Source organism: Haplochromis burtoni, unplaced genomic scaffold (assembly GCF_018398535.1).
Source record: "Haplochromis burtoni strain Fernald_Lab_line unplaced genomic scaffold, NCSU_Asbu1 Contig_2111, whole genome shotgun sequence".
NCBI lineage: Eukaryota > Metazoa > Chordata > Actinopteri > Cichliformes > Cichlidae > Haplochromis > Haplochromis burtoni.
Genome location: NW_024584472.1, coordinates 1,658 through 16,162, shown reverse-complemented (window position 1 = coordinate 16,162; position 14,505 = coordinate 1,658). Strand labels below are relative to the sequence as shown.

General features: G+C 39.6%; 2 protein-coding genes across 2 annotated transcripts; one reads left to right on the top strand and one right to left on the bottom strand.

Moving 5' to 3' along the window:
* The first annotated feature begins 18 nt into the window (after positions 1–18).
* LOC102289713 (retinal-specific phospholipid-transporting ATPase ABCA4) lies at positions 19–7,872 on the top strand. The gene is made up of 17 exons (XM_005952744.3): positions 19–297; positions 432–506; positions 621–790; positions 929–1,106; positions 1,219–1,334; positions 3,046–3,193; positions 3,274–3,397; positions 3,753–3,882; positions 4,023–4,143; positions 4,255–4,317; positions 4,401–4,507; positions 4,658–4,799; positions 4,891–5,025; positions 5,151–5,254; positions 6,176–6,268; positions 6,395–6,644; positions 6,840–7,872. The coding sequence occupies exons 1-17, from the start codon at positions 133–135 to the stop codon at positions 6,957–6,959; spliced, it is 2,241 nt and encodes a 746-aa protein (XP_005952806.3). The 5' UTR covers positions 19–132; the 3' UTR covers positions 6,960–7,872.
* Positions 7,873–8,612: 740 nt separating this feature from the next.
* LOC102290017 (very-long-chain enoyl-CoA reductase-like) lies at positions 8,613–14,194 on the bottom strand (the record flags this gene model as incomplete). Its single annotated transcript, XM_005952745.3, has 12 exons — positions 8,613–8,771; positions 8,911–8,956; positions 9,056–9,144; positions 9,262–9,319; positions 9,390–9,433; positions 9,512–9,584; positions 9,934–10,039; positions 10,216–10,331; positions 10,421–10,524; positions 13,276–13,320; positions 13,890–13,941; positions 14,122–14,194. Coding segments are annotated over 12 exons (934 nt in total), but the record flags the coding sequence as incomplete, so codon positions are not given.
* Positions 14,195–14,505: the final 311 nt, after the last annotated feature.

The following is a 14,505-nucleotide window of genomic DNA, read 5'->3' as shown; positions in this document are numbered from 1 at the left end:
TTTATTGGAAAATCCATTTCAGTCCAAATAGTGGAAATGTCTGACATGGTTGAAGTGCACCTCATAGACGTTGTGTTATGTGCAGTGGTATGGTTCTTCCTCTAGTGGTTGAAATAAGGTAATAATTTAAGTATGAAAGCAGGCAGATTACTGAAAGGCTCTGTCAAAGGGATTTTCTGTGTGGCATCCAGGTACGGGGGTATATCAGTGGGAGCACAGCTCCCTGTTTTAGGGGTGGAGCCAAAGACCATCCAGGACGTAGCAGGTCAGCTGGGACGACTGCTCAATGTAACAGGGGTAAGCCTTTGAAGCCAAATACTATGTTTTTTTCTGTGGAGGGTCTGAGTCATTGTCGCTGTATCTCTGTTTCTGCACGTTTATCACTTTGTTCCTTTGTGATTATTTTTTAAGCCTCAAATTTGTGCTTGCAGGGAAAATACTCGAAACAAACGCTAGAGGATATAGGGACATTCTTTAGGTACATGGAGACTGAAAACAATGTCAAGGTCAGTTAATTAAATGAAAGCTTCGTCTCTAACATTAACTTGCCTACACAATATGAAAGATCATGCTGTAGTTTGATATCAGGAATCAGCAGCAGCATCTATTCCTTTTTGCAGGTATGGTATAACAATAAGGGCTGGCATGCCATGGTATCTTTTATGAACGTGGCCAACAATGCAATCCTCCGTGCAAGCCTGCACAGAGACGCTAACCTTGCTGAATATGGAATCACTGCCATCAACCATCCTCTGAACCTCACCAAAGAACAGCTCTCTGAGATCACTGTGTGAGTCAACCTCAGCCAAGTAGTTATCACCCCATCTTATTTCAAGGGCTTTTTAAGAGAGCCAAAAAAGATATTTGTTGCACAAAGATCTCCTCAAAAAAAATAAAAAATAAATCCATCTCTCTCTCATTTTCCCAGTCTGACCACATCAGTGGATGCAGTGGTGGCCATTTGTGTCATCTTTGCCATGTCCTTTGTCCCAGCCAGCTTTGTGCTCTATCTCATCCAGGAGAGGGTCACTCAGGCCAAACACCTGCAGTTTGTCAGTGGTGTCAGTCCACTGGTGTACTGGATGGCCAACTTTCTGTGGGACATGGTACTGCAGCAGCATTACATTAAGACTGTGACAGTGGCTGAGATTTCAGTACAATCAAGAAGACCCGTCAGTAGCTTTTTGTAAACACTGGTATTTCTGTAACTCTCTTCAGGTTAATTATTCCATCAGTGCAGCAATGGTGGTGGAAATTTTCATCTTTTTCGACAGGAAGTGCTACACCTCACCAACCAACCTCCAACCATTAATTGCTCTGCTTATGCTTTACGGGTAAGCTTTAATCTTTTTAGTTTACTGTTTTACATGTGGGATTTTAGTTACTAACGGTGTAATAATTATGAATGTGCAGGACCAGATGAATAATTGTCACTGATCAAACTACTCGGTGTCAGACGTACTAGTCATTTAATCCAGTTCTTAACATTCTAATTGATTCCCAGTGCCAGTAAACTGTCTTAGCTGTTATTCAGCCATCTGCCACCAGGTAGAGCTGCAGCCCAAACAATATTGTGGAAAAATGTTAATCTAGGCATGAGATTTTTGTTATTTTTTGAGATTTTCTGAAGGCAAAAGAATAAGATTGTGGAGACAAGTGGTTAAATGAGCTTTCTCTCCCTTAGAGATAGGGTGAGGAGTTCAGTCATTCGGGAGGGGCTCATCGTAGAGCTGTTACTCCTTCATATTGAATGGAGGCAGGTGAGGTGGTTGCCTACTGGGTGAGGAGGACACAAGGTAGATCCAGAACACGCTAGAGTTCCCAGGCCACATCCCTCGGCTAGCCTGGAAAACCCTTGGTGTTTCCCCAAATGAGGTGAAAGACGTGGCTACGTTTCACTGCTTAGGCTGCCGCCCCGGACAAGGACGGATGATTTATTGTTTCTTGTTATTTCAGATTTGCACTTTTATTGTGGTTATTTTATTGGTTGTCATTAATTGCAGAACAATGTGCTTCTTTAATAATGCACGGCACAACGCTGTGCGCAACACTTTTTATCTGCGATTTATTTGTTTTTTTAATGTTAATTTGTGATATTTTAATAATATGTAAGCATCTGTCGTAAAGTGTTTTCATATCATATTTAATATCAGTTTATTCTTCTACTTCTGCGACCGTTTGGACTGTAACGTGCAGTGTTCATAATGAATGACGCGAGACACACAGTGAAACAGCACGATCGAAGAATGTGACACTGCCCATCAAACAGTCCTCAAATTTAGCTCGATAGTTAGTTTCTTAGTTTTAGATTAGTCATTCTAACTTTTTCTTCTCTTTTAATCAACTGAGAAATTAGTCGTCACCTGCAGTCACTAGTAATAATGTGGTATTGTCACAGCCACATTGTTTGAAAATAGTAAAAATGACATCTAAAGCAGCCAGTCTCTGATGTCTCCAGTTTTCCATAGACATTTGTGTCCTGCAGTAACCTAATGTAATTACACTAAATGTCACACCATAAACTCCAGCCTGTCCTCTAAGAGCTACATTAGATTTGCATTCTTGTGAAATACAGACAAAACAAGAAGAAAGTAGATCTGAATCAAAAGGAAACTTCAAGCATACGTCTTGAATTAATTTCACAGCTGACTGGTTTTCTAATATTGCATATATCTATCACATATTTATTCTAATATTATTTTGTTATTGATTGGTTTTGAGTTTGGTCTACATGGGTAGAGTTTTTATAATCTTCCTCTGGTAAATATTTCCTATCATCTGGCCTAAATGTGAGCTACTGCATCACTGAATTCTTATTAAACTCGTGTATATCAGGTTTTCACTACATTGCCCGGCTGGGTCATTAAATACCATGTCAAGTAAAAATATTGCAGCATTTTTGTTTATTTGGCAAAGATTTGGAGAGCACATACTGTCAAAAAAACATAAAACGTGATCTATTGCAGCGTTTTCCTCTCATCAGCATCAAGCACTGGGCTTTCCCTTTAATTGATCCTTTTTCTAATCTCCTTCCTTCTCTCTCAGCTGGTCTGTGACACCCATGATGTACCCCATGTCATACGTGTTCAGTGTTCCCAGCACAGCCTACGTCTCTTTGTCATGTATCAACCTCTTCATTGGCATCAACAGCAGTGCCATTACCTTCATCCTGGACCTGTTTGAGAGCAACACGGTAAGCCCAGTAGGTTTGTTTCTACCACTTCAACCAATTTTAATGTCAAACTTAATATTACACGTTGGGTTTCTATCTAGGCTCTGTATGGGTTCAACCAGCTGTTGAAGAGGGTGATGCTGATGTTCCCCCATTACTGCCTGGGCCGAGGTCTCATAGACATGGCTATGAACCAAGCTATAAGTGATGTCTATGCCCGCTTTGGTAATTATGAACCACACAGACTCATACCCCTCAAATACATGTAGCTATAAAATATCCTACAATGTCTTTTTAATAAAGAGGTCATCAGAAATCTCATACCATACATTTGCCACCATGACCCGAAGCAGCTGCAGTGTTGCTGCAAAGACTGCTTAGGCAACAAGATCCCCTGGAACAGAATCAGCATTATTGCTATGCAAATGTGAACTAAAGATGCAACATGAAATATTAATGATGTGTATCTAACGGTTGATGCATTCCAGTGTTTTCCACATTACAAAGGCTGGAGAAACTTACATGAAAAGCACCAACTGGGAAAGTAGGATTTATAGGAATTTTGTTTCTACATTTTCAGGTGAGGACTACAGTCCAGATCCCTATAACTGGGATTTTATTGGGAAGAACCTGTTCTGCATGGGTGTTGAGGGATTTGTCTATTTCATCATTAATATTCTCTTCCAGTATTGCTTCTTCCTGAATAACTGGCAAGTAAATGTGTTACCAAACTTGTTAGATACACATGAATAAATGCTATTTGAAATTTACACATGTGATGAAAGTCATTGTCCAGATAACACACCAAATCAAACCATGACTGACTAGCAATTTTTTTTCCCGCTGGCAGGATACCCGATTGCCCAAAGCCTCACATTTTGGATGAAGACGTGGATGTTGGAGAGGAAAGACAGCGAATTTATCAGAGTGGAAAATCAAATGACATTTTACGTGTGAGAGACTTGTCCAAGGTCAGTGTTAGTCTTTATTAGGACACACTGTGGACAACAAAAAAAACAAAACTGATTTTGGAGAAAGATTTGAGTTTGAGCTTTATTTTTGTTCTGATGTTCTCTTACCAGACTTACACAGGAACAATTATCCCTGCAGTAGACCGAATCTGTGTCGGAGTATCACCTGGAGAGGTTTGTAGAGGTTTGGTTAAACTGATATATGGTACGGTATGTTACCTCTAAGGCTGTCTTTTTCTGCTTCCAAATATCCACAGTGCTTCGGTCTCCTGGGGGTAAATGGAGCTGGGAAAACCACAACCTTTAAGATGTTGACTGGAGACATTAATGTCACCTCAGGAGAAGCCTCGGTTGCAGGTCACAGGTTTGTACATCGCAGTTGTTCCATGCTGAATTTGAGCATTGATGTCGAATACATTTAGATGCTGATAATCGCCGTTGTTTTAAGTTTCTGTGATGCTGGGTGAAAAAGAAGGTTTGATACACTTCACCTATCTGCATAAATCTCTCACAGCATTTTGACCAATATCCTGGATGTCCATCAGAACATGGGTTACTGCCCTCAGTTTGATGCCATAGATGAGCTGCTGACAGGCAGAGAACACCTACACCTCTACGCTCGCCTTCGTGGAGTGCCAGAGTCTGAGATCAGCAGGGTGAGATGCAGAACTAGGTCTGACAGTTGATGGATGAAGTTTTATTGTGACATTATTTTGAAATGGGGAACTTTATCTTCTTCTAACTTAGGTTGCAGAGTGGGCCATCCAGAAGCTGGGTCTCTCAGAATATGCAGGTCACAGTGCAGGGACCTACAGCGGAGGTAACAGGAGGAAACTCTCCACAGCCATTGCAATGATTGGCTGTCCTGCTCTGGTGCTGCTGGTGAGTCCAACAATAACAGGATTAGTGGGTTATGAGTGGATATTACAGTTATAAGAATATTAAGCAGATAATGGACAAAATTCAAATGTGCCAAAGCTAATTTGTTTATTGTTCCTGCACTTTAGGATGAGCCTACTACAGGTATGGACCCTCTCTCCAGACGTTTTCTGTGGAACTCCATCATGAGTGTTATTCAGGACAAAAGAGCCGTGGTCCTCACGTCACACAGGTAAAGCATATATTTTAACATAAACAAATACATATGGATAACTGACATATAAAGCAAAAAAATCTGAATGCTTGACCCCTACGTTCCACAGCTGTGTTATGCCGTGGGGGTTTTATGCTGACACGTTTCGTTGCTTTAGAGCAGAGATGTCAAACTCTGTAGGCCACACTTTGATCTTAAATGGTCTGGTCCAGAGAAGCTCCACTTTTTGTCAGTGTAAAGAAGTTCTGCCATTTAATTATTTATTTATATTTAATTTCTTTGGTGTATGAAAGGCCAGAGAGCAGGTCTTCATCAGTAGCGAAAGCTGCAAAAAGGCCTAAACATATACGCCCTCCTTCGCATTTTCCAAAGCTGTCCAGCGGGCCAGATTGAAGTCTTTACTGTGCCAATTCTGGTCCCCAAGCCTTATGTTTAACACCCATGCCTTAGAGGCATCTTCTGGTACAGTACCCCCAATAATAGGGCAACATGGGTTTAATACTCTGGGCTGTTTTCCCAGAGAAAATGCAGAAAGGAAGACGGAAAAGTAAATCATATGCCATAAGTCAGAGATAACCTTACTGCATTATTTTCCTTTGGATTTTGAATTCACACCTGGTGAATGAATTTTGTTTTTCACTCCATAAACCAATGCACAAAATCTCACTAGGAAGCAGGAAGTAATACGTTAGTCACTTAAAAATTCCTACAGGAAAACCATCCACCCTACCGCTTTAAAGTCCCCACTCCCAGTGTCCAGATAATACATATGCCCTTTACAACTTACGCTGAGGCAATACTAGCAGTGTATGGTGTCCAAATAACTTACAAAGACACTTTTTCTTGTTCTGATCGTCTGATTTCTCCCCTGTCTCTCTGTATTATGTGTGCACACATGTGAGTGAGCACGGCATCTAATTGTTATGATTTTCTTTCCAGTATGGAGGAATGTGAGGCACTGTGTACGCGCTTGGCCATTATGGTTAATGGATCCTTCAAGTGTTTGGGAACTATTCAGCATCTCAAATACAAGTTGGTCATTTTACTTTATTATTTATTCATATAACAAAATACCTGATCTTCATTTTCCTCCTTTCCTATCCACCAATCTTTCAGTAACTATTTCACTAAAAGTGCCAGACTTTTTACACACTTTAGATTTGGCGATGGCTACGTGGTCACCATGAAGATCAGGGCGTCTAAGCCCGGTTGTGCCCCAGACTTGAACCCTGCTGAAGCATTCATGGAAAGTACCTTCCCTGGCTGCATCCAGAGAGAGAAGCACTACAACACGCTACAGTACAAGATCTCCTCATCCTCCCTGGCTAGGATCTTTCAGATGGTCCTGGCTAATAAGGAGAAACTCAAAATAGAGGACTACTCAGTGTCACAAACCACTCTCGACCAGGTAAATAGGTGCAGAAATGCACAACACAATGAATTATAAAATGGAAAAAAGATCTATTTCATTATGTTGCAAGACTTTGCACGTCGGTCATATTTTAACCTCCTTTTGCGTTTTGTGCCTTGGCTCCTAATTTTATGGCGTATGTCAACCTGCTGCTTTAATCAAATCTTTGTTTTTGTTTCTTTGTCCCTGCAGGTGTTTGTGAATTTTGCCAAGCAACAGTCAAGAGAGGATGAAAGTATTGTATTGCATCCAAAAGCTGCTGGAGCCCAGCGATATATTGATACCACACCCATCAAGTCTTTGGGGAGGTGAACTTAATTTAATGAGCTCAGCTGGAAGAGATCATTTTTATGTCATTGGCAGCCAGTGTTCAAAGTCCTATTGATGTGTGTACTTTGAGGGGACTGAAAGCTAGTCGGCATAATCGGGGCCACCTTTTGATTTGAGACAGTCTGCAGAAAAATCCCTCCCAACCCAACAGACACCAGTGACAGGCGCATCATTTTTTGGATGCCAACAGAGGATGAACTTTTGGTTTCCAACTTTTGCGGAAAAGAAGTCCTTTGTGTTTTAAATCCACGTTTGATGGAGTCTTTTGAATGTTGCAGTCGATCTGTTGCATCTTCTAACCTCACAGCGCAGCCTGTGAAGAAGTCGATCCCTTAAACTGATTTTACTCGTGGCAAAAGTGCATGCTGCTCGATTTTGCTTCTCCGGTAAACAATGTTAGCGGGCTTTGACGTTTTGGAAAATGTGGAGCATTTCTGTGCCTGCCTGCTATTTGTTCCACGTTCTGCTCACCTTTTAGGCCTTTAACTGATGAAATATGAAAAAATCAACCTGTAAAGAAAGGGTGTGTAAAGAAAGCATAGATTGTATATATATATATTTTTGCTTCAGATGCCAAGCAAGATTCACTTTCACTGCCTTCTTTAGATATGTGGAGTAAGGGCTCAGAGAAGCAAAGGCTTAGCACCTTATTGATGCAGTATTACTCGAAGCATCATGAGATTTATTGGTGATCTGTGTAATACAGCTCATAATCATTACAAAATCCTTCTTGCGCTGTTAAATACATTTCATTAATATGATCTCTTCATGCCATTCATTTTTAATTTTTGCGCTTTGTCCTCATGATTTGTTTGCAGCACCTAGTGTCATTAGAAGATGATGACGTGTTTCTGTGAGGCAGAGTATAATAAATAATGAAGTGCGTTTTCTTTAAGATGTGGACCTTTATTCAGACCTTGCATTTACTTTTATAACCAAAAAAAGAACAGTTTTAACCTGAGATTAGGCAATATAGGCTTGAGAACTGCAGCACTTATCACTGACTACCTGATAAAGTCTCTGTACATTAACGTCAGTACAGTTTGCACTTCTCTGGAGAAAACTATCTGAGATAAGCATTAGAAGGGCTTAACTTTAGCGTGATTAAACACCTGCTTTATCAGCGTTCCTCCTGAGAGCTTAAAAGTGATGTCGCACTCTTAAATGGATGCTGTGACATTTCAAATTTCTTCGTTTGCTTCCGCAGGCACTTTATGATGAGGATGAGGATGCTCAATTTCTTTCACTTACATGTAACTAGAAAACTTTCATCTCGTAATAAAAAGCAACAACGTATGCTAACAAACCAATATGCAGTCAGCACTCCTTGCTGGTTTCTCAAACACTCCTTAATATTCTGAAAGAATCAAACATAGAAAATCCAAATGTTAAAGCGTAGCTAATATGACAGGAAGAACTCTGAGTTTTATCACAATGCTAAATCAACCTCTGAGAAAGAAATCCAATCTTCTGTTGATATTAAACACTGCTATTATTGCTGACTTTAAAAGGTTTCCGGCATGTTTTTTAAAGCCTTAAACACGTAAACAGCCACATTATTGCTCTGTTTCCTCCTAGTTTGGCTCATTCATTTGTAGACAAAATTGCATAGTAGCAGCAGCAGACTTCTTTGTTTCTTTGTATGAGGTTCATGCTTTAACCATTATCAAAGAATCAGAGGTATAATAGCCACTCGGAGACTGGGATAGTCCTTGAATTCCCTGATGTAGGCTCTGTGCTTTCCTTTGGCCCAGATGGTCATCTGAATAAACCCCAGTAATGTGTAAAATGCCACTGAAAGACAAAATATACAACATGTGGGGATAACCAAGAGGACTATGCAGGCTTTCTCATCAACCATGCAGTTCCACAGGGGATTATATTTATGGACATGCTCACTTGGTGACAGCAAAAGGTGAAAGGAAGCTCATACCTGGCAGACACTGGGTCATGATAGAAAAGCTCACCCAAGCTCCAACCTACAGTGTATGTCCAGTGTGCAAGCAGAAAGTGAGATTATGCTCAAGCATGAATGAAAATTTAATGCTAGATAAACCGTTCTGAATGCTGCGTGTTACCTCGTATGTGTAATTTGGGCAGGATACAAAGAAGAAAAGCCAGGTGAAGGGGTTCTTATTTGGCATAGGAAATCTTCTACCCTTGGGTCCTGCAAAGATAATTCGTCCAGTGAACGGATTACATATGTACAATTTCATTTTACAGTATTTGAATTGATGGATGACCCTGCTTCATCCATGAATGTTAACAAAGCTCAGCGACTCACCATCTCCCCTGAGCTTATTCAGAGTCAAGTGAATGGAGAAGTTGCCCATTTCACACATCTAGAGCAGAAATAAATAAATCAGGAGTCTGTATATGTGATATGCCATGTGTAATTATTAGTATACGTACCACAAATAGAATTAGTGCATAGTTGACTTGCAGTTCTCCGTATGCTGTGGAGAAAGACAGTTTGGCTTTGATATGATGAAAATACAGGAGAAAAACATGTTGTATGTGGCATACTGACTTACATGGAGGCGTATAGAGAGGGTGGTTGATATAGTAAGCCAACCATGCTGAAAAACCCCAGTAATAGGCACAATTCTGAAAGACGAAATGAGCACATACATAAATACTTAATGTGAAAATGATCAGTGAAGTTCCAGTCCTCACAAAGATACTGTGTAGAGACTGCAAGTTGTATTCTGCATTGCCAAACGAAGCTTTGTTTAGCTTTATTATGACATTCATGAATTATAGTGCATTCAAGGACCTTGTGTGGATGGGCATTGGAAACTGGCAGTGGTACGTGCTACATGCTTGTAGCTATAAATAAACATTAAAACATGAAAAAACAAAAACTGGTGCAGGACAGTAAAAATGAGGCCACACACTGTGAAAGAGAGGAGCTTATTATCAGAAGCTCTCCTCTTTAACTTTAGACGTACCTCACCTTGACTATAGTCCTGAGAGGCATGGTCCCATGTGAGAAGCGATGCACAAAGATTGTCTCTATCAGCCTCTTCGTGTAGTGGAAGGTATGACAGACGCAGGCCAGTCTGAGAGAGAGAGCCGAGGGATAAGACTGGCTTCTGGCAACAGGTCATTCTCTTGCACAGTACATGTATACGTATATATAATAGTTAGAATAGCATGTTTTCATCATAGAACAATTTTAATTTAGCCGTGGTCTGTCGTAATTTGTGCTGTAGTTGATATTTCATTTTCAACGTACGTGACAACAGGGTGGGGGCTGGAACTAAGTGCATATCTGTTTGAGTAAAAGTAGGGTATTCGAAAATAGAAGAGGAGGTAGCTCAGAAGGGGCCCGATATACTCTGCAAGAAACACCTGAAAACAGAAGAAAAGATGACTTTCTTTTTTAATGTTTCACAGATTAAAAAAAACAACTGCCAATATGCCTGTTGAATTAATCGTACCATAGTCCAGCCTAATTGTGGACCAAGATCTTTGAAATACATGGTGGCAGTGGTCCCCACTGGTAGATTCTGTAAGATTTCATCATCTCTGAGTGATTTTCCCTCTGTATAAGAACAAAAACAACCTTTAGGCAAACAAATCCATCTGGAAAAATACCAACAAACATTTTTACTATCCAACAGAGATCATCGCCTCTAGAATGTGGGCTTGAGAAATGGACAAAACAGCAGAAATCTTCACAGTGACACAGGCAGCGCTGTGCAGAGTTTCAGGTTTTCAGCACACGTTCTCTCTACCTGCAAGCTCCAGGGGGCACGGCCACAGATAATTTGCTCTACTAATTGGGCAGCATTTTTAGAATATCCTGAGGGGCAACTGACCCAAATAGATTTGAACCAAAGTTCTCTTGTCTAATTCTTAGCAGCCAGGTAGATCCCAGATATTCAAGACTAAAGCCTTCCAACATCATACATCAGGTTAGGTTGTATTTGCCTTTACAGCTTTAATTTGGGCTGAAATGGATGGAGCAGTGATGCATATTAAATGGTCTTTAAAACAATAAAGGAGAAATGGACAAAAGATTTCATAGTGGAAGCAGCATGCTGAAATGTATTAATGGTTCACTGCTCACTGAAGTACAGGATCAGTGTAAAGATAAATATGCCAGAACTTATTGGATAAACTTTTATCAATAGCGAATGGTCCTATATTCAACCAAGGATATTTTTAGGGTTAGGAGGTGGCATATCATCAGTTGTCCGCATTAGTCTGTTTGATTAATCAAATTTTTTGCTTGACAAACACTAGACAGCGTGCACCTGCAGAGGTTTAGTTTGTCTTTATTTCATTTACATCAGGGTAGATTCAATGATGAATCTGAATTAGCCATGAGTGTGGCTGAAAGAGCACAGCATAGAGCGCAGCATAAAGTGCTGTGTGAAAAAACTGAATGTGGCTTGTAGTGTAAAGCACTTTGAGTGGTCAGCAACACTACAAAAGTGCTTTGGGGACTGAAGATGTGTGATCCTCTTTATGCATTCTGGATGCATCCAACTGTAGGTTATCACAAACCTTTTACCTCTGACCTCTTTCTGATGGACTTTAGCTCTCCATCAAGTCAGGAGCACACCTGAAAATACTGAACTGACAGCACCAAAGATACATTTAGATGTCAGGTGTAGGCTTACTTTCAGAACTGTAACTAGGAACTGTGTTCCTCACACGTACTTTTCTTTCTATACTAACATAAACCTTCTCTGCCATGGAGGTGATGTTTTTGGTAGTGATTATGTGGGTGTGATTCTGTCTGCAAACATGATAGCTCAAAAAGGTTTCAATTAATGTGTGTGGGGTAGCATAACATAAGCAGCATGGAAAGTGATAGGAAGACGGCATCTGCAGACTGTTCAAGCTTCTTTTAAGTGTTCTTAATTTTCCCCCTCCCACATACCTGTTTTACACATAGGACCTGCACAAAGGAACACACAAGTATAACCAAACTACATAAACTAATGAAAGATTCAAATCAACTAATGATGAAGTGACATTTAGCTTTGAGAACTTTTGCACTGCTGTAATGAATATAACCAATGCTACCACAAACAGACCCGGGATAGTATGCAGAGGCGAGGTTACATGCGCTGTGTTTACATTAAAGCATTATGATTAGATAACAGAACACAAAATAACAATATATGCAAGTAACAAATGGTAAATGAATTCAGTCCTAGCCAAAACTTTTTACTGGTGTAGAGCGGGGTCGTATTAACAATCCACTAAAATGTATCTTATCCAATGAGGTCATCTGAAGTCTTCATGATCAACTTAATGACTAATTAGTCAGGAAAGTGACAAAAAACCATAGAACTTATGCCTTTTCCTTAAAAAATGCTTTTGCCTTTGTTTGTACTGAAAACATTTAGAACATCATATCAATGTGGGGGATTCTAATTATCACATTATAATTTGGATCTAAATATTATTCACATTTGACCTCTGACCTCACTTTTACATTTCAAGTCTGCCTATCTGTCAAGTTGACCTCCAAATGTGTTGCATTTTTAATGAAAGTATAATATTATACAGTAAGCTTGAGTTATTCATGTCCAGTTACTTACAAATCAATACTTGTAAATAAAGTAAATATCTGCTATGCTGCCCTTATCTGATTTTTATTGCACTACAAACTTCTTAAAATATATATTTTTAAAAAAAAATCAAAGAAACCAAAGTATTATATACAAAATTATTCCCTTAAAAGTAAGTAGCGCCCACAGAGTGAGCTTCCTTGGAAGATGTTTGTGCTCTCACAGTGCTTCTTGTTTAAAGCTTTGACTTTATTGTGGCATCCAATTTTGCATGTGTATCTAAAAGTTTATGGCCTGGAAAGTACAACACAATCTCAGACCAAACATTTCTACGTTCCAGTTTTTGTTGATTTATTGCAAAACCCAAATTCACAGCTTGATTCAAATGTACTGAGCTAGACATACAGTATTTAAGTCCCACCCCAGTTTTGTAAGTGTAGCATTGCAAAACAGCAGTACCTGAGGTGATGGATACAGACCAATACAGACGTATCTATGAATAAATGAGTTTTAACTAAAATCAAGAGTATTTGTAGAGATGTTGGCCTTTACGAAGAAAAAAGATCTCATACTTATCTATACGGGTACTTGTGGGTAATGATGTCCAAATATTTTAGACAGTTTGAAACTTGAACTGAGTAACCAGTCTTGACACTTTGGGACCACATTGCCTTCTGTAGTGTTTAATGCTATAAAACACACACACACACACACACACACACACACACACACACACTAAATGCTAGATTTACAACACAGCCACTTACTTGGATCAAGCTTCAGGGCCTGTCTTGCTGGATACCAGTGAGGATCTGTGCCGATCAAACGAGCACGTATGCACACACAAACACAGTCGCAGTGTTGGACATAGCTGGTACCGCACACACAATTTTTTGGCCTCAGGCCCAAAAATAATTGATCACAATGGAATAACGTTGAGCTCTGCTACTCTGATAGATGCCGATGGCCTTGGGCTCAGCAGACATTTGGTAACGTTTCTGACCAGACACATGCTGATGACAGAAGCACTGTGGGCTTCAGAGAAGTAAATAAAAAATAGTTTTTTAAAAGGACAGCTCTCTGGTGAAGAGATTTAATAGGAGGAACTGTAAGATTTTTCATTCAGAGATAGTGTAATAATGTTTTTTTATCCAATAACCACAAGTTGAAGGATTTGTTTACAGTAAACATGCAGTGAAAGATAATAAAGAACTAGGAGCACTGATCTTCTCTGTTTTATTGAATTATAGTATAACTCAAGTCTTGTTCTATTTATTGACAGGGTTCTAGGTAACAGCAAGACTAACAAAATTACAGCCACGTGTGCTTCTAACAAATCTAAACAGGCTCATTTGTGCGCTACATTACTATAGGCACTCACATGATTTGTGAAAAAGGCTCTTTATGTCTCCTACTGTCGAGTGGGGCTCCACCTTAATGGAACAGAAAGTTTACAGTCAGTATAAACTCAACTTTATGTCAGACTCAAGCACTAAATACAAAGCACTGTGTCAGTGAGATTGAAAAGTCATTTTCATGTCCTTATTTATTTATAATTATAAACTTAAGACGTATCCTGGGGGCCTTTGAATTGTGTTAAAATGTCAGCATACCTTGTCTAGAAAACAAAGCTGCTCCCTTGTCTTGGCATCAAGAACTTCCACCTGAAGAAAGAAAATGAGGCACCTTTATAATGTATATAACCCACAGAGTAAAAGCCAGATTTAAGATTTATTTTCAGCTTTGTTGATCACAGTAGCACAAGATTAAACTCTATTGCTACTTTTAGTTATGTATTGCTTTCTTGCAGCTGTAAGGCAGACATTGTTGCACATGTAATCATCACTGTAAAAACACAATTTGAATAAAATATAAACGCCTCAAATAAAATGTGGTCACGTCTGCTCCTAAAATACCTACTGCAAAGTGTGTCCATTTGTCCTTAGTGATATGCTTTCTTGCACACATTTGTTTTCATCTTAATTAGACCATGTCAG